General features: G+C 43.6%; 1 protein-coding gene across 1 annotated transcript in view; it reads right to left on the reverse strand.

The window, feature by feature from the left end:
* The window catches only part of ADCY1 (adenylate cyclase 1), a 252,600-nt gene that overhangs the window by 117,866 nt on the left and 110,232 nt on the right, over positions 1-24,502 (reverse strand). The window contains exon 5 of the mRNA XM_023544192.2: positions 1,761-1,888. Coding sequence (XP_023399960.2) covers positions 1,761-1,888 — 128 coding nt within the window. The remainder of the gene's footprint in view (positions 1-1,760; positions 1,889-24,502) is intronic.

The following is a 24,502-nucleotide window of genomic DNA, read 5'->3' on the forward strand; positions in this document are numbered from 1 at the left end:
TATCTCCCCATAGCTTCCACCCAGAGAACCTCTTGTTAATCCAAGGAGATCACACAGAATACATGATAGGACAGGATAGGATGTTGTTGTTAGGTGCCATTGAGTCAGTTCCAACTCACAGCAACCCCATGTACAACTGAACGAAACACTGCTCGGTCCTGTGCCACCCTCACGATCCTTGCTATGTTTGAGCCCACTGTTGCAGCCACTGCGTCAATCCATCTCGTTGAGGGTCTTGGATATATGATTGAAAGGATATAACTGATGTATGCTACAGTATATGACTAATATATGATATGATCGGTATAACACATGATGGTAGAATATGATTGAAATAAGATACAAGATTGACACATATGATGTAAGATATGGCTGATATATGATGAGATATGATATGACTGATCTAAGATATGGTATGATTGCTATAAGATGATATAACATGCTATCCTTTCAGACAACAGAAGACAGTATCAAATTTCTATCCCTCTCAATCTTCTTGAACCAGGTATCTTTACTTCCTTCACCTTTTTTGGCCAGGCTTTAAGCATTTCTACCAGTCTGGTCTCTCTTCTCCACAACAGTCATTCTCACATTTTGGTGCATACTAATAACAGCTGGGGAGCTTTTAAGACCCACGATGCCTAGACTATCACCCAGATGAACTGCATCAGACTCAGAAGCAGGCTAAGACCCGTGTTTGTAAATTCTCTCAGGTGATCCAGTGTGCTTCCAGGCTTAAGACCCCCTGCCTGAAGGCCTTCACTGTCTTCACGCTCCCAGAAGGTGGAGTCCAGGGCTGAGGATGCACCTCCCTCCTGCTAACGTACTGCTCTTACTAACACAGCCTGAAGGTGCACTCCTCTTGTGCGGACCGCACCACAAGGATGTCTACACAGAGCCCTCTGGTAACCCCAATCTCCAAAGTGTTGTCCTGTTTTGATGTTCTATTTATTCTTTCACTCCAGCAGCTACTTTATCATGTCTTCCTCATACAATTCTTGTGCTATTAATTTTCTACTCTCATATGTGAAACTTTGAACCAATCCCTGCTAAATCTCATCTCACTGGGTCATACCCTTTACTCCATACTTTTGAGACTTAATCTGATCTCTGCTTCACCCCATAAGGTCAACTTCTCAGCTCTGTACCATCCCCTAACTTGTTAAAAGGCCTCCTATGTCTTCATCCCAGTCACTGATAGGACCATGACAAGACAAGGCCGAATAATTAAAAAAAAAAAAAAAGGGCAGACCAGACTCACGGGTCTGCTCCTTCTTCCAGTAATGCTCACCCTGCCTGATGCCAGCACACCTCTCTCCACACAAGACCTGAGGCCTTGATACCTGCCTTGGTGAGGAGCAAGGACACGCATCTCCTTCTGAAACGGAATTCAGCTGGATCTGAGGCAAGCGCCCCTCACTCCCCCTCCCACTCCCCCAGGTGTCTTATCTGGCTAAGCACAGGTTAGTGTCTTTAAGCATGACTAAAGCACACTTAATTAAGACCAGGGCTTACTGTAGACAAAGAAACAGCCACAGACCTGATGTAAAGGAGGGGCCATCAAAGCAACACTCCACAGCTCAGGGGGACTTGCTGGATCCAGCCTTCTCCTCATGTGGTCCTCACAGCCCCAGGAAAGGTGACCACACCTTGGGACAGACTAACCACGACCAAGCAGGGCCTTGTAAGGGCATGTGTGGCGCAAATGGGGTCAGCAGCCATAACCCCCAGCCCAGGCCCTGCCCCCTGTAGGCACTTACGTGATGGTATCAATCATGTCAAGCCCCATCTCCACACAGCAGTGGGCGTGGTCAGTCTTGGGCTGGGTGAGGCCCGACACGCAGTAATAGCAGTCCCCCAGGATCTTGATCCGCCGGCAGTGGTTCTCCTGCCGGGGAAAGGTGAGACCCACATGTTAAGGCAGCAGAAGCTTCGCAGGACGGACTCCAAGCCACCCTTCTAGACCTCACCTTCTCCCCATCGCCACGGTGATGGGGAGGATCTAGCACACAGAACAATAATTGTACATCTACCATGTCCCAGCCCAGGGCCAGGCTGGCAGTATGTGAAGCACCCTCCATCCGGCCCAGAGGGCACAGCCAGGCTCCCAACACTGACACATCCCACACTCCCCTCCCTCACAGTTCTCCTTCCACCTGGTATGTCCACCACCACCAACCCCTGCCCCTGCCTCACCCTATATTTCACTTGGTCCCACCTTACAGACCCTCCTAGTCCAGCTGAAATGTCAGCTCCAACAGACGTCTACCCCAAGCCCCAGACAGTGTCTTCTTTCTCTGAATTTGCACAGCGTCTCTCGTGGTGCACATGTACCGATTACAGTGTCAGCCCTTCTGGAAGATGCTGTACCCCCACCAGGCAGCCACTTCTCCCCAACAGTTTGAGCACAGTGCCTGAGCCACAAGAAGTCTAAGCAGCTCTCAGGAAAGGAACCATCTGCAGCAGGGCCTGCGTCCTGCAGTGATTCCACTGGTGAGCCCTGACCCGCCACTCACAGGGTGTGCAACATCTCTGAATGTGCACCCACTCAGTGATTAAATGGGAAGGATAAGCTCCTGCCTCCCAGGTCACTTTGAGGACTGAGATAACAGATGCAAAGCACTCATTATACCACTTGGCATATGCTTTAATGAATAAATACTAACTGAGATTTTTATTGTGACTGTTACTATTTTTAGTTCAAGGAAAACACTAAGACAGAAGCTCTTTACATTTGGTCTCAGGATCCTTTTACATTTTTACAATGACTGTTGTTGTTAGACGCCATTGAGTCAACACCAAATCATAGCGACCCTACGTATAAGAGAACAAAATGTTTGCCCAGTCTTGCGCCATCCTCACAATCGTTACTATGTTTGAGCCCACTGTTGCAGCCACTGTGTCAATCCATCTCATTGAGGGTCTTCTTCTTTTGTACCAACCCTCTAACAAGCATCATGTCCTTCTCCAGGGGCTGGTCCCTCCTGAAACATATCCAGAGTAAGTGAGACAGAGTCTTGCCATCCTCACTTCTAAGGAACATTCTGGCTGTACAATGATTGAGGGCCTCACAAAAAAACTTTTGTTTAAGTGGGTTATATCTACTAAGATTCACATTAGAAGCTACAACTGAGAAAACTAGAGCATATTTATTGTTTTAAAATTGACAGTAGTACATCCATTACATGTTAATAACACATTTTTATGAAAAATGACATTTTGCGAAACAAAAAAATGAGAAGAGTGTCATTTTTAACAATTTTATAAATTTCTTTAATATCTGACTTAAAGGAAGCAGCTGGACTGTATTATCCACTTCTGCATCCATCTGCTGTGATATGTTGTCTGTGTTGGGGTAAAGGAGGGGTGCTGGCCTCACACCGACATGTAGTTGGACAAGACAGGGTCTTGCATGGCCCCCAAGGACATCGGACTACACCGAGAACCCTGGCATTACACAAACGAAGTACTCCATAGCTTATATTTATTTGTTCTTTGGCTTTTTATGAATACTCTGAATTAGCACAGCACATTGAAGATAGGCATTCCTGGCTCTCAGTATCCAGGTGCTCATACATCCTCCACCTCTGCCTAAGGCTGTGACTGGGGGCTGGAGGACGGGAGGACCCGGAGCCAGTGCCCAGCGACATGGGCAGCGAGGGGCGCCAGCTGACCTTGCAGGCCCACATTGCTGGTGGTGCAGGGGTGTGACAGTGGTGAATGGTCCTGGAGTCCTTCCCAGGCCTGTCCGCCCGCATCACACGGAAACATCTCTTCTACAAAGTGGCTCTCAGGCTCAGCGCTGTGGGTGTCTTGAGTGATGGCCCCATCCCCCACCCCCATCCCCCATCTGAGAGGGGGGTGATGTTAGCCACACAAAGGGGGCTCTGCACTCGCTCCTTATACACCTGCTGGCCATCACGCACATATGAATGGCGAGCACTGAAGCAGCCTCAGAAAGACCAGGCAGTCTGCTCTGTCCAGAGCCCCTGGCCTCACACTTGCAGAGAGCCATCCAGGGCAGCTGGGAGAAGGCATAGAGGCAGTTTAGAGTCTGGCCAGGGAGGGCCCAGTCTCGGTGTGATTGTGGGCAAGTTACTCACCTTTAGAGAGACAGTTTCCTCACCTGCAGAATGGAAGTAACCCCACTGACACCACTTTCAGGCTGGGCTGGAGTTATCAGGCTCATGAAGGCCCAGCTCAGAGCCAGCGCACCCAGGGCATGTTGGGAGCATATGCTCCAGGGCCAAACAGCTGAGTTCTGATCTGCACTCTGCCCTGGGCAGGCCATGGACCCTCAGGGCCAATATTCTGCCATTTGTGAGATGGGGCTCAGAAACACTCATCTCACAGAAGCTGCAGGGACCCCAAAGGATGGCCTGGGTAAGGTTCTCAGCAGAATGGCCGGCCACTGCAGTTCCAGGATTCCAGGTGATGACCAGTGGATGGGGCCATGGTCAGTGTTCAGTAAAGAACAGCACAGTACCCCAAAAAAGGCTGGTCAGCATGGGCCAGACCAAGACACGTCAGAGAGGCCAGGGCAGGTGGCCTGACCAGGGTCAGCTTGCTAGTACCAGTGGTGCTGTGGCCTGCCATGTGACACTCTCATCCAACAGCCCTGTCTGCCCATAGGTACCTCAAGGCCAGCTCTGCATCCCCACTGTGGATGAGCTGGCTGGCTGCCTGTAACACTGAGATCAGCGAGGGGGAACACACTGGGAGGCCCACGACCCAAGCCTCCAGACTAGCAAGGCATCTGGGCCGTTTCCTAGAGCTTCTACAATGCCTTTCTCACAGGTCCCCATTGTTACCACCCAGAAGAAGGAGATCTCAGAGTCCCCCACACAGTCAGAACATCCAGACCACAATGTGTGGGCACCGGGGGTTAGGGGGACACCTCTCTGCTCCCACACCCTGGCTTTGTCAGACTCCGCTTCCTTTCTCAGCCAGTGTGAGACAGGGAGGCTGCTGTGGGGTCCCTGTTGCCTGCCCCCACCCTGAGAGGTCAGGTCAGTGACCCCTCTGGGGTGTCTATGAAAACCACCATGCCTGATTCTTGCATACAACATCAGGAGGGTCACACACCCAGTTCTGGGGACCCAAGCTTCAGACAACAAGGTCCTTTTGGTGAGATGTGCTCTCTGCCTTCTCTGTATCTCCTGTAACAAAACAAAGTGCTCACACCAGGGAAGGGGTCACGAGTGAGTGCTGGGTGACTGTATGGTCCCTCTGCGCCCCACCCTCCACCTCTTCCTTCAGGGCCTATGGCTCTGCTGTGCAGGGGTCACGGCCCATCCTCCCTGAGGTCGCCCCCATTCATCTCCATGAGTGAAGACAAGGCACAGAGCAACATACAGTCTGCTCTGAACAAGTATGCTGATGGGACAAGTGTCTGCTAAAGGCTGCTGTGTGGGTAGATATGCAGGCCCCTCACAAACAGGGCAACTTGGAGGACAGGAGAGCCTGGAGGTTTAAAATGCAAATTAAGGGCCCTTGAGTGGAGCTGCTTACAACAGCCTTACTGTGACTCTAGACCCTGCCAAACCACAGGGTATCTGACACCAACAGAAAGTGGGGTGACCTCAGGCTGGCCCAGTGAGTGGAATCTGATGGTAATCCCCATGGGAATGACATGGAAGAATGAGCTGTGCAAAGACTCTGGGTGAGAGGGCAGCCTGAGCACCGTGGAAAACCTCTGTGAGATGCTGCCAGGCCATAGGGGCGGAGCTGGTGTAGGCAGTAGACCTCTGACCAGGGGTAAAAGTCAAGGTGACCTGCCAAGGGACACTCCCTTTGCATATAGCCACTCAAAAAAACAGTATGGAAATGGGGTCAGCCTGGATTCTGGAGTTTTCTGGACTAGGATAAGGTCAGCATACTACACACACTGGGGTGCGTAGATATGGCTTCCTGGAGGGTCAGATGTGTATATGGGGACAGGTGAGAGGGGAGGATCACCCTCTCAGCCTGGGCTTCCTCTCACCTGAACCCTCCTCCACCATGTGAGTGGCCTGGTGAGGGGGAGGGAAGTGTTCACCCCCACAGTGGGTGGTAGAAACAGCCCAGAACAAATGCATGGACTAAAATGCTGAATTTTTAAAAAATATCAAATGTCCTGGATTTTGTTAGCCTGCTTAAGCCCCCCTCCTACCCCCCCAAAAAGAAAAGAGTTTTAATTTGCTTTTGGCTTATAGATTTTAAAATATTCTCTGTAAATATCAATAGGTACAGCCTGGTCCGCTTAGAGTTTGGAGTTCCTGCTTGAGACCAGCACGGAGGAGGGTTTGCGGCACCCTAAGAGCCGTGAGTCCAGCCAAAAAAACTAAGAAGTTGGAGGGTTGGAGGGGCCTGACAAGGGGTCAGGCCCTGGTGGGCCGAGGAAAGGGGTCTAGTGCTGTGCTCTCCCTCTCAGCCTTGGAGGGGACTGGATTGGTGAGTCACACGACAACAGACTCCCCATCAGAAACTCCAGAAGGACTGAAAGGAAATCCAGTACAACAGTCTCTTGTCTGCTTCTGGGGTGTGACCTGAGGAATGTGGCAGGCTGGCAGACAAGCCCTGGGCCCACACTGGCCTGCTTAAACAGAGACCACCCACTCCAATATCCCTGACCCTGGCCTGCTCCGGCACTGATACCAGAAGGTCCTGGAAGTGCTGAGAAGCCCAGAGGAGAGAGAGGGGCTGGAGGGAGGTTTTGGAGGAAGCAGAGAACTCAGTGGGATCATGAAGACCAGAGCCCAGAAGATACCCAGGCTCCCTCTATGGCCAGCTCGAACACAGTAGAGTCCAGTGAGGCAGAGGACAACATGGGGACCCCACACCACACCCCCAGTGCTGAAAAGGCAGGGGAGCTCCCTGCAGCTGAAGAAGGAGAAAAGAGAGCGTTTGAATTAATCTCATTTACACCCTGAAAAAACTGCATTTAAAACCCAAACTGGCCAAGTTATATTAACTTCACAAGATGAAGTTTCTGGCTATCAGTGAAAAACGGGTTCCTAAAGGCAAATTCAATGATAAGAGATTTTAGAAACTCCTATTTCCACTATTAAAGAAAGAAACTGAGGACCAAACTGACAGATTCCTCTGAGGGTACAGGAAAATTCACAAAGGCCACTCACCATGACGGAGTATACCCCAAAACAGATAAAAGGAATAATGTAGAGACACAGTGACTGTAAGATTGCCCTTTGTGACAAGGACATCTGCTAGCCATAAACTTGTTCAGTATATCTCATGCAAGGAATTCAACTTTAGGTGATTTCCCTTGTTTCCTGGGAGATAACCCTAAAACTTTGGAATTTCCTGGGTAGTTGAGGAACCTTTACTGTTTACAACCTCTACACTACACCTGAGGATCTGTGCGAATGCCCAGGGGGCTGGCCTGGCCTGGCCCCAAAAACCAAAGGATAGTCTGATAGCAACTGATTTCAGGAAGGGGGATATGATTCAATCAGTCACACTAAGATTAAAGTAAAAAAGCCAAACACATTGCCATCGAGTCAATTCCAACTCATAGCGACCCCACAGGGCACAGTAGAACTGCCCTGTAGGGTTTCCAGGGAGCAGCTGGTGGATTCGAATTGCTGACCTTTTGGTTAGCACCCGAGCTCTTAACACTGCGCTGCCAGGGTACCATGCTAAGATTAGCCGATGGTATATTCCTCTCTTAAAAACTCATTGTAACTAGCCAAAGACAAGACTTCCTATTTCTTTTGAACATAAAGGTCACGCTGTATGCAAATAGATTTTAAGTGCTCAAATAAACCCTACATGCTTTCTTTTTTGTACTTCGGTTATTTTGACACCACAAACCAGCGTCTTAACTATTATGACTATAAATGTTTAACCTGCTGCATCCATATAACGTTGCAAAGAAATACACCAAAAAAAACAAGCAGTAGCTACCTCTGGAAGGCAGGCAAAATAATTTCCATTTCAATTTTCGTAATTCCTTCCTTCACAATTCCTTTCCTGGAGCCCCATTCATCTGCCGACCACTGTGTTAAGCACCAAAGATATAAAAGTGAGTAAGAGAGAGAAAAGTCCCTGACCTCCAAGAGCTTCCTGCCCACAGCAAGAAACCAGACACAGCAAGAGAGCTGAGATGGTTGTCCATTAGTGGGGACAACCAGAGAAAGGGCCGAGGGGCAGCGACATGCCCTGTCAGGGAGTGCTCCAGAAATGCTGGGACAAGTGAAAAAAGGAAACCACACAGCCTTGCCTCCAGCCGGCTGCCCTGGCGAGCGTACATAATTACACAAGCACAGCTGCTTCTGGCACCCAAGAGAAATGGCAGAAGGGCAAACCAAAACCCAACGTCAATGTTTAAGGACATGGGGCAGGAGAAAAAAGTGGTGTCAGTGGGTAGGCCTCCCTTGATGTATCTTGTCGTAGAGTTGTCACTCTGGAGCTGAACCATGCAAATATTTTACACACTTAAAAAGAAAAATCAAATTTAAAATCAAAAACAAAATGAAACAATCGAACCTGTTACCTGTAACATAACATTGGTAACATAACCACACAGAGAAGAATTATTGCAAGTGTCAGGAAAGTACATATTTTGAGTATGTATCTGGTGGGCTATAATCCTAGGACAAAAATAACTACAAAGAAATTTTCAATTGCATTCAGTAGTCTTACTGTTGGCAACAATACTGGCAATGTTATTTTGAACCTAAAATATACTGAAGGATAAAACAAATAAATCGTATTACTGTTATTAGGGTTTTCAACATCAAAGAGATGCAAATATAAAAATCAAAGGAGTAAAGTGGGAATTGGAAATATCAATATGAACTCATAATTTATTTTTTCTTTCTCTAAAAAAAAAAAAAAAAAAAAAAACACTCTCTGTCTCCTGAAAAGTCCCCGTGACAATCCAGATTATACTCAGGAAATACCATTCCCCAGTGAAAGAAACACCAGCTTTTTGGAAAAATGTGCGTCGGGGGCAGGAATGTCCCACTGTCCCTAAAGCCATGCTCAGAGAGGACAGGGGCCAAGTCTAAGTAACAGAAGCCATCTGAAGGGGCTCCCGCTGGCCAGAGAGGGGAAATCTGAACATCAGAAAGAAAAAAGATGGCAATGGATCAAAACACATGGAAGGTTTTCAAATTCATGAGTTCAAAGTGACATTAAAAAAAAAAAAAGGAAACCTCAGAGATTACCTTTGGAGGGCTCCAGGGTGCCAACTTATTATTTTGAAAATTGGTAAATAAATGAAAAGAGTCAAACATTTATTGTTTCTGAGGATAACCAACTAGCTAATGAGTAAAAGTTCCTTTTTTAAACAATCATGAGCTAATAAATGCAGAAAAAATGGCAGAATTAGAAAATCAGCATTTTGCAAGCCCAAATGAAATGCCAAATCTCAGCAATACTTGGGAGGCAACTGCTACAAAGCCATTAGGGGCAACTCTGATGAAGAAACTGAGAATCAGTGGATCATGCTGCTGGGACCTGAGCCCACTGACAGCCCCAGCCTAGCAGTGGAGGAAGCAGTTGTCTATACCTGCCCCCCAGGAAGATGCCACAGGAAGGGCATGGCACCTCCAACAATACACTTGCACCAAGAGAACAGTGAACCAATCCAAGGACCTAGGTCATGTCTCCAGGAGAGCTACCCATTTATAGGAGACAATGAGAAACAATGCTGCAAAGACATGGTGGCCAAGTCCAGAGGATGCACAGCCAAACCAGCAGTGGAGGGTAAGGGGAAGAAAGCCACCAAGTACACATGGAGGTCTTGCATGTGTCCTGATGGCAGTGCATCAACTGTGAGGCAGCTGGGGTTGGATCTTACATAATGATTACCATTCTTCTTGGGTAAGATAATGGTACCTGGTGATGCTTTTGAAATGTTCTCATGGTGGTTATGTACTGAAGAACTTATAGATCAAAAGAGTTGATGTCTAGAATTCAGGATGAGGGAATGGGTGGGACCCAACAAGACTGGCCAGATCCTCATGAAAGCTGAAGCTAGGCTGTGGACACATGGGGCTTATTATACCCCTCAATGCTTGGAAGTTTCCATAATAAAGGATTTTGGGATGCCAGCAGGTTTGTGTCTGCCTTGTTTGTGCTTAGAATGATGCCTGGACATGGCAGGGACATGAAGTCACTCTCCAAATGAGAGGACACAGCAATGCACCATCCTTCCTCTGCCCACACGTGGAGGGACACACATGCCCCTCCTCTTCAGGGCACTCCAGTCACCCCAACCCTCTGACCTCCAGTCCCTCCTCTCACCATTTCCCTGTAAACTCCCACAGCACCACATCTTCTCTGTGCCTGGAATACCACCTCCCCATGCCACCCTCATGTTTGCCTGGTTAACGCCTTTCCACCTTCCAGAGCACTCAGGGCCCCCTTCCCAGGAAGCCTGGTTCACCTAGCCCTCAGGCCCTCTCCTCACCTCTGCGCAAGCCTGCACCTCTCAGCAGCCTCCTACACAGGCCTCGCTGCTCCCCTGCTGACTAGGAGCAGGCTAGGGAGAAGACCTCACTGTCCTAAGGCTGGTAGAACAACTCTGAGCACCTGCAGCTGCTGAACCAGAGTTTCATCAATGAGTGAGAGGTGCTGATGGGAGAGTTAATGCCAAGGAAACACCACATCACGCACTCTCTCTGCAGAGAGCTTGTAGGTGGAGCAGGGAAGCCAATGTGAGTAACTCCCTGAGAAGGATCTGCAGCTCACCAAGAACACTCATGGTTCTGGCACCGAAGGCCCACACTCCAGATGTAACACTGGGATCTTCTCCAACACACGACAAGCCAACACTGACATTTTGAAACCATCTGCTCAGGACTGCAGAGCTCAAAACCACCCTTAGCAAACCAGAAAAGAATGCATTCCAACACAATCCTTGGTTACTCTGGAAGCACATGTCCTTGAGGCCTGGAGCCGTATCTGGCACGCCCATGCTACCCACCTCCATGGCCCAGGGGCTCCCTCCTCAGCCACTGGGAGGCTACAGCCAAATGCAGCCTGCTGGAGTGTGCTCAAAAACAGCAATGGCCTCATGCCTTGTCAGAGACTTTTTCCGAGTGACTGGGAGGAACTGAGTCCAAGGCAGGCTGGAAGGGGTCACTGCTCATCTCCAGGGCCATGTGGCCAATGCCCAGCACTCAGGGCTGCCTGGGCCCTCTGTAGTAACTCACATGCTGACATGGGGTGGAAAGAGCCTGCCAAAGGAATCTCAATACAAGGCACATTAAAATCCCAAACATCTATTATTTCTAATGAGACAATATGTATTTCCGATAAATAAGTGATAATTAAAGAATCAATGCTCATTACAAAGAACTGAAAAAGTTCAGAACACTAAAAACCACCCATAGTTCAGTACTCAACAATAACCATATTCTAAAATACATCATTCTAGCCTTTTCTCTATGTAACTTATGTATGCAGATGTGTGTATATACATACACACGTACACACCCATTCTTCAAATGAGGACTCTACAGACTATATTAAAACCTACTTTTATCACTTAAAACTATATCCACGCATCAGTTTCCAAGCTGAGTAGGAAAAACAGATGGACCACTTTTCACTCCAGGCACAGTTCTTCGCTAGTGGCTTTATATCCTGACCACATTTTCTGGGCGTCTTTTTCAGAAAAATTGTACTTTAACACCATTATTTGCTCACATACACATCTGTTAAAAGAATACCATGCAACTGGTTCAATGAGAGACACACACAAAAAAGGAAAAAAAAAACAAAAAAACAAACCCATTGCCATCAAGTCGATTCCGAATGATAGCACCCCTATAGTACAGAGTAGAACTGCCCCTTAGGGTTTCCAAGGAGCACCTGGTGGATTCGAACTGCCAATGTTTTGGTTAGTAGCTGAATTTGTAAGCACTACACAGCCAGGGTTTCCGATAGACACATAGACCAGTGGAATAGAATTGAGAACCCAGAAATAAATCCATTCATCTATACACAACTTATTTTCCAAAACGGGTCAAAGGCCATCCAGGGAACAACAGTCTCCTTAACAAATGATGCTGGCAAAATTGGATATCCACATGTAGAAAAATGAAACAGGAGCCATAATTCACAGCATACATAAAAGCTAACTCAAAATAGGTCAAAGACCTAAATGTTAAACCTAAAACTATTAAGTTCTTAGAAGAAAGCATAGGGACAAAACTATGGGACCTAATATTTTTTAAATGAGATTATCAAACACAACTACAAATGCACAAACAGCATATGACAAATTAAGTAACAGGGACCTCATAAAAATTAAATACCTATGCTCATTAAAAGACTTTATCAAAAGAGTAAAAAGACAACTTACAGACTGGGAAAAAATCTTCGGGAACGGCATATATGATGAGTCTAATCTCTAAAATACAAAGAAAACTTCAAGAACTCAACAACGAAAAGACAAACAACACAATTAAAAAAATGGGCAAAGAACAAGAACAGACACTTCACCAAAGAGAACATTCAAGCAGTCAATAAATCCAGGTAAAGATGCCCAAAATCACTGGCCATTAAAAAAAAAAAAAAAGTTGCCATCAAGACGATTCTGCCCGCAGCGACCCTATAGGACAGGGTAGAACTGCTCCAGAGGGTTTCCAAGGAGCAGCTGTATGGCGCTTCCTCAAAAAACTAGGAATGGAACTATCTTATGATCTAGTAATCCTGGTGCTAAGTAGATACCCTAGAAATTTAATAGAAGTGACACAAACAGACATATAGTCATATATGTTCATCGCAACACTATTCACAATAACAAAAGATGGAAACTACCTAAGTACCCATCACATTTGGATACACAAAATGTGGTATGTACATACAATAGAATACGGTGGAGTTATGAGTCCTGGAAGATATTACAACATAGATGAATCTGGAGGGCATTATGCTGAGTGAAATAAGTCAATCGCAAAAGGACAAATATTGTATGATCTCACTTTTCTAAAAAGACAAAAACAGCTATACGTACTATTCATTGATGGTTACCAGGGTTGGGTGCAGGGGGAATCACTTTCTAGATAGCAGACATTTGCTATTTTTGGTGATGGCAAAGTTAACACCGAATGTGGGCAAAGTACACACAGCTTTACCAAGGTAAATGATGTCACTAAGAAGTACTTTGGGAAAAAGGAAATTCTGGGTAAATGCAACAACAGCAAGAACAACCAAAAAATATGTGTGGTTACATATGTATGTATGTATGCATATATGTGCATAGGTATGTATATTTGTGTATATATGTGAGTATATATATGTATTTATGTTGTTGTTGTTAGTGCTATTGAGTCAGTTCTGACTCAGAGCAACCCTATGAATGACAGAACGAAATACTGCCCAGTCGTGTGTCATTCTCACAATCATTATTATGTTTGAGCCCATTGTTGCAGCCACTGTGTCAATCCATCTCACTGAGGATCTTCCTCTTTTTGCTGACCATCAACTTTACCAAGCATGATGTCCTTCTCCAGGGACTGGTCCCTCCCGATAACATGTCCAAAGCACATGAGACAAAGTCTCACCATCCTCGTTTCTAAGGAACATTCTGGCTGTACTTCTTCCAAGACAGATTTGTTGGTTCTTCTGGAAGTCTATGGTATAGTCAATATTCTTCACCAGCAGCATAATTTAAATACATCAATTCTTTGTTCTTCCTTGTTCATTGTTCAGCTTTTTCATGCACACGAGGTGATTGAAAATACATGGCTTGGGTCAGGCACACCTTAGTCCTCAAAATAGCATGTTTACTTTTTAATACTTTAAAGAGGTCTTTTGCAGCAGATTTGCCCAATGCAATATGTTGTTTGATTTCCTGACTGCTGCTTCCATGGGCATTGACTGTGGATCCAAGTAAAAGAAATCCCTGACAACTTCAATATTTTCTATATGTACATATTTTCTGTATGTATCATATGCATATGTCCATACATGTGTGCCTGCATATATATTCACATATTTAATAAAACATATAAGAGACACAGTTAGAGATACTTCTTACACATAACCAAATACCTCACAGGACTGGTTTTCGGGGTTTGAAGGCTTAGGACCATAGTCTTGTAGGACAACTTGATCAATTGACATAATATAGTTCATAAAGTTTATGTTCTACATCCTAATTTGGTGAGTAGTGGCTGGGGTATTAAAAGCCTGTGAGCAGTCATATACCTAATTGTCTCTACTCATCCAGAGCAAAATAGAAAGAAATAAACCAAACATTCAGAGAAGAAACTAATTTACAGGACTAATAGTATACACAAACCACAGCCTCATCTACCCTGAGACCAGAAGAGTTAGATGGTGCCCAGCTATCACTACCAACTATTCTGTTCAGGGCCAGCCACAATACATGGATCCTGACAGAATAGGAGAAAAATGTGGAGGAGGATGCAAATTCTGAAAAAGTCCAGACTTACTGGATCAGTTGAGACTTAGAGAGCTCCCTGAGACTATCACCTTTAAATACTCTTTAAATCTTGAACCAAAACTAGCCCCTGAGGTCACCTTTTAGCTAAATAACAGATTGGCTCATAAAATAAAAAAAATATCACCCATGAGTACTACACTCCTTTAAAAAATCATATATGAGACCAAATGTTCAACAATTATTCCAAAGCCAAGATGGAAGAATGTAAGGGAGCAGAGGAACTAGATTACTAGAAATAGACCAACCAGAACAGAAATAATGAGGACACTGACATATGTAAAAAATGTAACCAACACTCCTGAAGAATCTGTACAGAAATTGTGAAATGGGAACCTAATTTGCTGTGTAAACTTTCACTGAGAAGAAATAAACTATTATTTAAAAAAAAAAAAAGGTTTTAAGCTTTTGTTTACATGTTCCCAAATCTTCCTGAAAAGAAATTAAATTACAACAGATGTTTAATTTTAAAAATAAAACATACAGAAGAAGAATTAAAAAAAAAAAAGAAAGAAAAGAAAACCATGTGACAGTCTACTAAAACTAACCAACAAATGCACCCCAGGCTTTAAGGCAGCCAGTCTTTCAGGGGCTCACAGAACTAGGGTGTTGGAGCAGGAAGGGGTGTTCAGGCCCTCTGGTCTCCTCCTCACATTTTACAGGCAGGGAAACCAAGACACGAGAGGTGAAGAAGGCATGTCCGAGTCCTTGCTGCTGCCTGGTGAGTCCCAGCTTCTTAGTCAAGACCGAGGCTCTCTTCAGTGGCCCTGACCCGGAAAGCCTCCAAAGGAGTACAAAGGATGGCCGCGGGGGAGAGGTGGGGGGAGGATACAAGTGTACAGGAAGGATAAAAGTAAACTCTCCTCTGAGTAAGCTCAGATGCAGATGGGAGCACTCTAGCCCCTGGACCAGCTTCCACAGAACACCAATATCTAATAAATGAACGACTTTTCTAACACAGGCCATAATAATGTCATCTCCCAGCAACTGAAAATGGAGCAAAATGGCCAGATTGTGTCATAAAGCCATGCATGTTTGCCCGTCCTCTGCTGACGAAGAGGTGCAATGACATGTCAGACTACAGGATTCATAAACTCAACATGAATATTGTTCTCCTTCCTCCTAAAATGATATTAATGCAAATGATCTCGTCTAAGCACTTGTTAAATTCCTGCGTAAGCACTCCTCCATGTCAGGTTCTTGCGGATTAGGAAGGCCCCGGTGTGTCCATGTTTGGGGACAGCACAGGCTGTGAGAAGCCCAAGAGGAAGTGCGCTCCACAAGGCGAGGCCATCTGCAGACTCAGCATGCCCCAGAGGGTTGTTCCGCTTCGGGTGGCCGAACCTCATCCGTGGGGTGTTCATGGGGTTTACAGACTTGCTACACTGCACGGTGGACTTGTGCACAAACTGGCTGATTTCCAGCTGCCAAAGCCTTTTTAAACCTAAACATGTCCTCCGGCATATGTCAGGCAACAATCACACTGGGGCTAAAAAACCTGCAACAATGTAATGGGCCCATCTGGAGAAAAAATAAAAGTCTCTGGGAGGATTCTTGAAGTTGTGACCAGAAACAAGGAACTGTCTTATCATCTACCTATTACACCAGAGCAAAGGACCAGGCCCAGCCCAAGACTGCCCAGTGGGTAAGAGGCCAAGCTAAGACTCAGGTTCACCTCTGCAGATGGCAAACCTGTGAACTTGCCACAAAGCTCCACTGCCTCCTAGAGCCTGCATAAGAGACTCTGCCTAGTCAAACTGGTTCATCTTCCCATTCAGAAAACTGACATCCAGAAAAGGGACTCAATCCCTCCACAAGGTGGCAGTGGAGCAAGATTGAGCTCCAGGCCACAGACTCCATGGGATGTGGCCAATTTTCCAAAAATACATGGATATCAGAGTAAATGCATAACCTAAAAAGTATCCAATAACCTAGCAATTCCACTCCTAGGTATACACCCAAAAGACTTGAAAGCAGAGACTCTAACAGAGACTTGCTATTCACAATAGCCAAAAGGTGGCAACAACCTAAATGCCTATCAACAGATGAATGGATATACAAAATGTGGTACATATATACAATGGAGAACTACTCAACCAGTAGAAGAAATGAAGTCTTGATATATGCCACACTATGGATGAAGCTTGAAGACATTATGCTGAGCGAAATAAGCCAATCACAAAAGGACAAATACTACATGACTTCACTTATATAAAAAGACAAGAAAAGACAAATGTAAAGAAAGTTTACTAGTGGTTAGCAGGGGCGGGAGGGAGGGGGAATATGGGAGTTAGTGGTGATTGAAAGATCGCATTGATTAAGGGTAGGGTTGCACAGCCAATTAATTGTTGTCAATAGGTTGTACACCTATAAAAAGTTGAATTGCCATAAGTTGTGTGACAGATATATTTACAACATCAACAACAAAAAGAGTAGCTGCTGAGGCTGTTCATGTACAACGAAATATCTCATGGGATTTGGTTCCTTGGTTTGTAGGTTTAGGGTCATGGTTTCATGGGACATCCCAGTTAACCGGCCTAATAACGTTTAGTGCCTCTGTTCTACCTCCTCATTCGTTGCATAGTGTCTGTGGTCTTATAAGCTTGCAAACAGCCATCCGAGGCACAACATTTGGTCTCTATTCACCTGGAGCAAGAAAGAAAGAAGGAGAGGCAAGAATAGGAGGAGGATATGGAATGTGGGGCTAATTGCCTCCATGAACAACTGCCTCCTCTGCCATGGGACCAGAAGAACCAGATGGTGCCCAGCTACCATTAATGAACATTTTGATTAAAGATGCTACAGAAGAACCCTGATCAAAATGGGGAAAATGCAGAACAGAATTTCAAATTCTCATGGACTCTAGATTTTCTGGAGCCATGGAGGGCGGATGAACCCCCTGAAACTATTGCCCTGAAATAATCTTTAAACCTTAAACCAAAAATATCCCCTGAAGTCATCTTAAAACTGAATGATAGCTTACCTTAACTAGTAAAAACTGTCTGCCTTGAGCATTATGCTCTTTTAAGAACTATCTACACAGGATCAAATTGACAACAGCAACTCAATTAGACAAGAGCCTTAGGGGGCAGCAACTTTCTGTTAATGAGGAACAACTCAGAAAAGGAGGGTGAGAATGTTTACACAACTTGAAGAATGTAATCACTAAATTGTACATGTAGAAACTGTTGAGTTGGTGACTGTTTTGCTGTGCATATTCTCAACAATAACAAATTAAATTTAGAAAAAGAAAAAAAAGTATCCAACAAATAAGGGAAAGGTTAAAAATATTATTCACATCTGTGAGCATCAGCCATAGCTAAGGTGATAAATACACCATCTGCTACTATTGAGATGAAGGCAAACACACTGTTTGTTTAACTAAGAGGCTATGCCTTCCTGGCAGGGAGCTTCATAAAGAAAAGTGTGTTTAAATTGCAGCTGTGTATAATTTTCTGAGCCTGCATTTCATTGGGGTTTCCCTGCATCCTCAACCCCTGGGACCTAAATGCAAGGCAAGCAAATATGAGAAAAAAACATGTGCTCCCCAAGAACTGACCTAGTCAATATTTATAGAACATTCGCATAATGCACATTATCGTCAAGTATATATGGACGATTTACCAAAGCAGATCATATTCTGGCTATAAATTTTAAAGATTTAAGTCACAGAAAGTATGTTTTCTAACTATAATATAATTAAACTAGAAATCAAGAACAGAAAAATCATAAAAAAAATCTGCAAATAACATATTTCTAGATAACCCATGGGTCTAAAAAGAAAATCAAAAGAGAAATTAGAAAGTATTTTAAACTGAATAAAAATAAGAACATAAGAAATTTGGGGATGCTGCTAAAACATTACTTCAGAGGGGAGGTTACAGCACAAATGCTTAGACTAGAATAGGAAGAAAAAAAAAAAAGAATTCGAATCAGTTACCTCAGCTTCAACCATAAGACACTACAAAGGGAAGAGCAAACTAAACCTAAAGAAAGCAAAAGAAATGAAATAATAAAGATCAGAGTGGAAATTAATGAAATAAAAAATAGGGAAAATCAATTAAACCAGAAGGAAGTTCTTTTTTAAAAATCAATAAAACTCCAGCCAGAATGATCAGGGGGTAGGGAGGGGGAAGAAGACACCAATTACCAAAATCAGGAATGAGAGAGGTGATAGCACTACAGATTCTACAGACATTAAACAGATAACTGGTTTGTTAAAAAGGAAATACTATGAACAACATTATTTCAAAAAATAGGATAACTTAGATGAAATGGACACATTTTTTGAAAGACAAAAACTTGTACCAAGATCGTTCAAGAAAAAAAAAGATAACTTCCACAGAGAAAGCTCCAAGCCCAGATGGTTTACTGATGAATTCTAGCAAATATTTAAGCAAAAAATAATATCAATTCTATACAAAATCCTCCAAAAAAAACGAACAGGAAGAAACAGTCCCAAACTCATCTACGAAATCAGCATCGCCTTGACACCACACAGATACATAAGAAAAGGAAACCACAGACCAATATCCTTCAGGTATGTAAATGGAAAACATTCTAAACAAAATTTTAGCAAACCAAAGCCAATCATACTTTAGAAGGATAATACAACGTGTCTGAATAGGGTATATTCCAGGAATGCAAGGTTATTTTAAAATGCTACAATCAATGTAATTCTTCATATTAACAGAATAAAAAAGAAAAACCATATGATCATCTCCACAGACACAGAAAAAGCACTTGACAAAATCCAGCATTCTGACAAAAAATCTCAGCAAATTAGGAATAAAAGGGAATTTACTCAATCTGATAAAAAAAAAATCTACAAAAAACCTGCAGCTAATATGATACTTAATGATGAAAGACTAATGCTTTTTCCCCTAAGATGGAGAACAAAATAAGAAGGTCTGCTCTTGCCACTTCTATTCAACAATGTATTGGAGATTCTAGGCAGTGAATTAGGGCAAGAAAATAAATGAAAGTCATCCAGATGGGAAAGGAAGAAGTAAAAGTTATCTTCATTTGCAAACAACTTGATATAAAAGAAAATCTACCACAAAAAAAAAAAAAAAGCTACTAGAAATGATACTTGAGTTTAGCAGGGATGCAGGACAATAGATCAATATACAAAAATCAACTGTATTTTTATATAGTAGTAACTAACAATCAGAAATTAAAGTTAGAAAACAATGCCATTTACAATAACATCAAAAGTATGAACTACTTAGCGATAAATCTGATAAAAGAAATGTAAGACTTGTACAATGAAAAATACAAAACATTACTGAGAGAAATTAAATCAATCTAAATAAACAAAGCAGGCTTTGTTGTGGAAATTGGCAACTTAAGTCTAAAATTCGTATGTAAACACAAAGGTCCTAGAATGCTTAAAATAGCTTTGAAAAAGAACAAAGCTGGAGAAATCACAGGACCTGACTTCAAGACTTATAACAGGGCAATTGTGATCAAAGTGGTATGCTACTGGTGCCAAGATGGATATATACATCAATGAAACAAAACAAAGAATCCAGATGTAGATCCACTCATATATGGATAACTGATTTTAAACAAAGGTGCACCGGCAATTCAGTGGGGGAAAGGACAGTATTTTCGGCAAATGATGCTATAACAATTAGATATTCATATATAAAGAAAAAGATATACAAAAATTAACTCAGAATAGATGATAGACCTAAATGTAAAACTTAAAACTCTGACACTTTGAAAAGGGAACACAGGAGAAAATTTTTGTGAAATTTGGTTAGATACAACACCAAATTACAATTCATATAAGAAAAATCTGATAAATTGGATTTATCGAAATGAAAAAAAAAACTTCTGCTCTTCAAATGACACTGTTAAGAGAACGAACAAACAAGCCAATGCCTAGAAAAAGGTATTTACCAATCCTAGATCTAAAAAAGAACTTGTAAGTAGACTATACAAGGATTCCCCAAATTCAACAGTAAGACAACAATCAACCTAATGGGGGAAAAAAAAGTGAGTAAATGATATGAAAAGATATTTCACCAAAGAAGATAAATGGATGGTCAATAAGACACTCAACAGCATTTGTCATTAGGGAAATTAAAATTAAAATCACGATGAAATATTACCACATAACCTGTTAGAATGGCTACAATTGAAAGGACTTCCGATATGAAGTGTTGGTGAAGATGTAGAGGAAATGGAACTCTCATACACTGCTGGTCAGAACGTAAAATGATACAACCATTGGGGTAACAGTTTGGCAATTCTTTAAAAAGTTAAACCGACATCTACCATACGATCTAGCCATTTCACTCCTAGTTATATACTCAAAAGAAAAGCAAGTACATGTCTGTCTTAGTCATCTAGTGACTTTAACCAAGTCCAGTAGGCTAGAAATCCAAATTCAGGGTATCGGCTCCACGGAAAGGCTTTCTCTCTCTGTCAGCTCTGGAGGAAGGTCCTTGTCATCAATCTGGCCTTGGTCTGGAAGCATCTCAGCCCAGGAACCTCAGGTCCAAAGGATGCACTGCTTTCTTGGTGGTATGAGGTTCCCAAGTCTCTCTGCTCACTTTTCACTTTTATATCTCAAAAGAGACTGGCTTAAGACACTATCTAATTTTGTAGATCCCATCAATATAACTTCCACTAATCCATCTCATTACATCATAGTGACAGGACTTACAACACATAGGGAAATCACATCAGATGACAAAATGGTAGACAATCATACAATACTGGGAATTACGACCTAGCCAAGTTCACAGATATTTTGGGGGGACACAGATCAATCCATGATAATGCCCATGTAAAAGCTTGTACACAAATGTTCATAGCAGCTTTATTTACAATAATTAAAACCCAGAAAGAACTCAAATGTCCATCAAGAGATGAATGGATAAACAAACCTTGGTATAGTCATACAGTGGAATACTACACAGCAATAAAAAGGAATAAACTACTGATACAGGCAACAACATGGATGAATCTTAACACAATTATGCCAAATGAAAGAAGCCAGATAAAATAGTATATTGTATATTGCATTATTCCACATATCTCTATATTATTCCATATCTACCTATCTATCTAATCTATAGTGACACGAATCAGATCAGTAGTTCAGTAGTTGCCTGAAACAAGGATGAGGAAGGAATAGAAGGGGAGGAGGAGGAATTACAAAAGACTCAAGGAAACTTTCGAAGGCGATAAATATGTTCATTATCTGGATTGTTGTGATGTTTCATGCATGCATACGTAAGTCAAAACTTATTAACTGTACACTATAAAAATAGACAGTTCATTATATATCAATTGCACCTCAATAAAGCTATTAACACCAACAAAAAAAGAGCCTTCTCTGCCACTGAGGCAGTGGGAAGCCAAGGGCAGGTTTTAAAGAAGGGATCTATGCACAGGTCCACCCTAGCTGCAGGGGGCCATCTGCAGAGGCCAGGCCAGGGCGGGCAGCCCATTAGGAAGCTGCTGCAGGGAGTAGGGGTGCTGACAGCCAGGAATGCTGTGGGGACAAAGAGACAGACCTACCCTAGCAGTGCTTAACCTGTAGAAGTCACGGGCCTTGGTAGCTAGGGGAGCATTTAGCACAAGCATGGCAGATGGTTGGAAACAGATTTATCATTGAAACCTTTCCTAGGAACACTTGAAGATTCACTCTGTACACCAAAGTCACTCATGAAACACACAAATCTTAGAACTTTTCTCAATAAATATTTTTCCTGAAGATACCAAAACAAAAAAAAGTTTGCCTTAAAAAAATAAAAATAAAAGATAAAGCTGTGATAAATTGGCTAGAAGTTTTTGTTTTGTTTTGAGTTTTTTTTTTTTTTTTGCCAATTCATCTTTTTACAGGAGTACAACTTATTGACAGCAATTACAATAATCTGCTGTGCAGCCATTACCCTTAATCAATGCAATTTTCCCACTACTATTAACTCCCACTTTCCCCCTCTTCCTGCCCCAAGTAACTGCTAATATACTTTAGTCTCTACACATCTGCCTTTTCTTGTCTTTTTACGTAAGTGAGGTCATACAATACTTGTCCTTTTGTGATTGACTTATTTCACTCAGCATGTCATCCAAGACTTCATTTCTCTTACTGGCTGAGTAGTATTCCGTCGTATGTACATACCACATTTTGTTTATCCATTCAGCTGTTGATGAGCATTTAGGTTGCTTCCATCTTTTGGCTATCGTGAACGGTGCTGCAATGAACTCTTTTTGAGTCTCTGCTTTCAAGTTTGGCTAAAGTTTTTAACTGTAATTTCTTAGAAGGGTGGCCTTGGAAAAACTGCACTGTTTTCTGTATTTCACTTTCGCAAAGAGAAAAACCATGCTCTCGTGGGTAAATTCCAATGCTCGCCCGCTGCCTGCTCTGCACAGCCTCCTGCCATGGCCTTGATGTCCTTACCTCTTCCTCCAAGTCATAAACTCCCCTGGTCTACAGTGTGTATGGCAACATCACCTCCCAGTGGAGGCTCTGTGGGCAGCAGCTAGCAATTGCTAAACCCGTATCTTCTAAGTCAGGTCAGGGGTCCAGGGCTGCGCTGGGTACGGTCTGCATCACACCTAGGCTGTCTTGTGTTGTACAACAGTTAAATGTCACCATTTCTTAAGCCCCGTCAACGGTGTGGCCACAGCACACCCCTAGCTGGGATACCTACGTCACCCTACTGTGGTTCCGGCATGTCCATCCTGCCTCCTGCTGGCTGCTGAGGCAGCACCCCGTGTTGCCTATCCTCTGCGCCCACACAGCCATGGCACATGTGCCAAGCCAACCCCACTCACAATGTGCCACTAAAGAGCAGGAAAAGATTCCCTTCTGCTCAAACTTAAAGTACATTTTCCCTGGGGAACAAGCCGGTATTGGCAGCAGAGGTTTCAGTTATTAGGGGCAGTGCTTCCATGCGTTGCGGTGCTCGCTAGGTTAGAGGCTTGCCTGCCTGTGCAGCTCTGCTCCCTGTGTTCCGACTGCAGCTCTGCTCCCTGTGTTCCGACTGCAGCTCTAGCTGGCTCCCAGCCAGGAGAATTCAAAGGTGAGTTCCAGCTCAGGTATAGGCCTGGCCTCCAGCTGGCAGTGCTAAGCCCTGCCATCCAGCACCAATGCCAGGAATAAAGGGCACTGCTGGGCTCTGCATCATGATGAGCCAAATGCCCGGAGCATTCCCTATGGGTCCTGGGGCCAACAACCCAACTGCAGCCTCCCGGGTGCTGGAAAGGCACACAGTGAAGACAGGGCAAATGCAATTTTCAAAATAAACTTAACTCCATTCAGCGCTTCATAGCTTAGAGCAGGGGTTGGCAAACTGCAGCCTGCAGATCACCTTCCTCTTTTTATATATAAATTTATTGGAACACAGTGTGCCCATCTGCTTAAATATACTTGTGTTTGCTTTCATGTTCCAATGACAGCATTGGGTTGTTATGACAGAGACCATCTGGCCCTCGAAGTCTATAATATTTACTACCTGGTCCTTCACACAAGATTGCCAACCTCTGGCCAAGAACTACCTGTGGAGCTAGGTGATGTGAAGCCACTGAGCAGCCATGGGTTCTGGAAGTAACCAATCCTCTGCAACCCTCTTGGGGGAGAGTAATACCTACATGCTGCAACAAGTGTCCATAACACACACTGGCCCACACGAGATGTGAACTGAAGAACAGAATCCCCCAAACAAAAACTCATGTCAGCTCAATTCTAAGTTTACCATGAGTTAATGATACTTTTTGCTACCAAATAACATCAAGAGAATAATGAGACTGCCTCCAATCGAATGCAGGGACTCGCAAAGGAATACAGGTACCATGGTGGTGCACTGGTTAATACAATAGATCGCTAACTGAAAGGTCATGGTTCGAAACCACCAGTGGCTCTGCGGGAGAAAGATGTGGCAGTCTACTTCTGTTGAGATCTACTGCCTTGGAAACCCTGTGGGGTCACTATGAGTTGGAATCAATTCGATGTCAACGGGTTTGTTTTGGGGTTTTGTATATACATAAATACACACAGACACACACTCATAGATAACACACATACATTTATCACACAGCTATAGGTAACTGATTATAGGT

The sequence above is a fragment of the Loxodonta africana genome, chromosome 8 (assembly GCF_030014295.1).
Source record: "Loxodonta africana isolate mLoxAfr1 chromosome 8, mLoxAfr1.hap2, whole genome shotgun sequence".
NCBI lineage: Eukaryota > Metazoa > Chordata > Mammalia > Proboscidea > Elephantidae > Loxodonta > Loxodonta africana.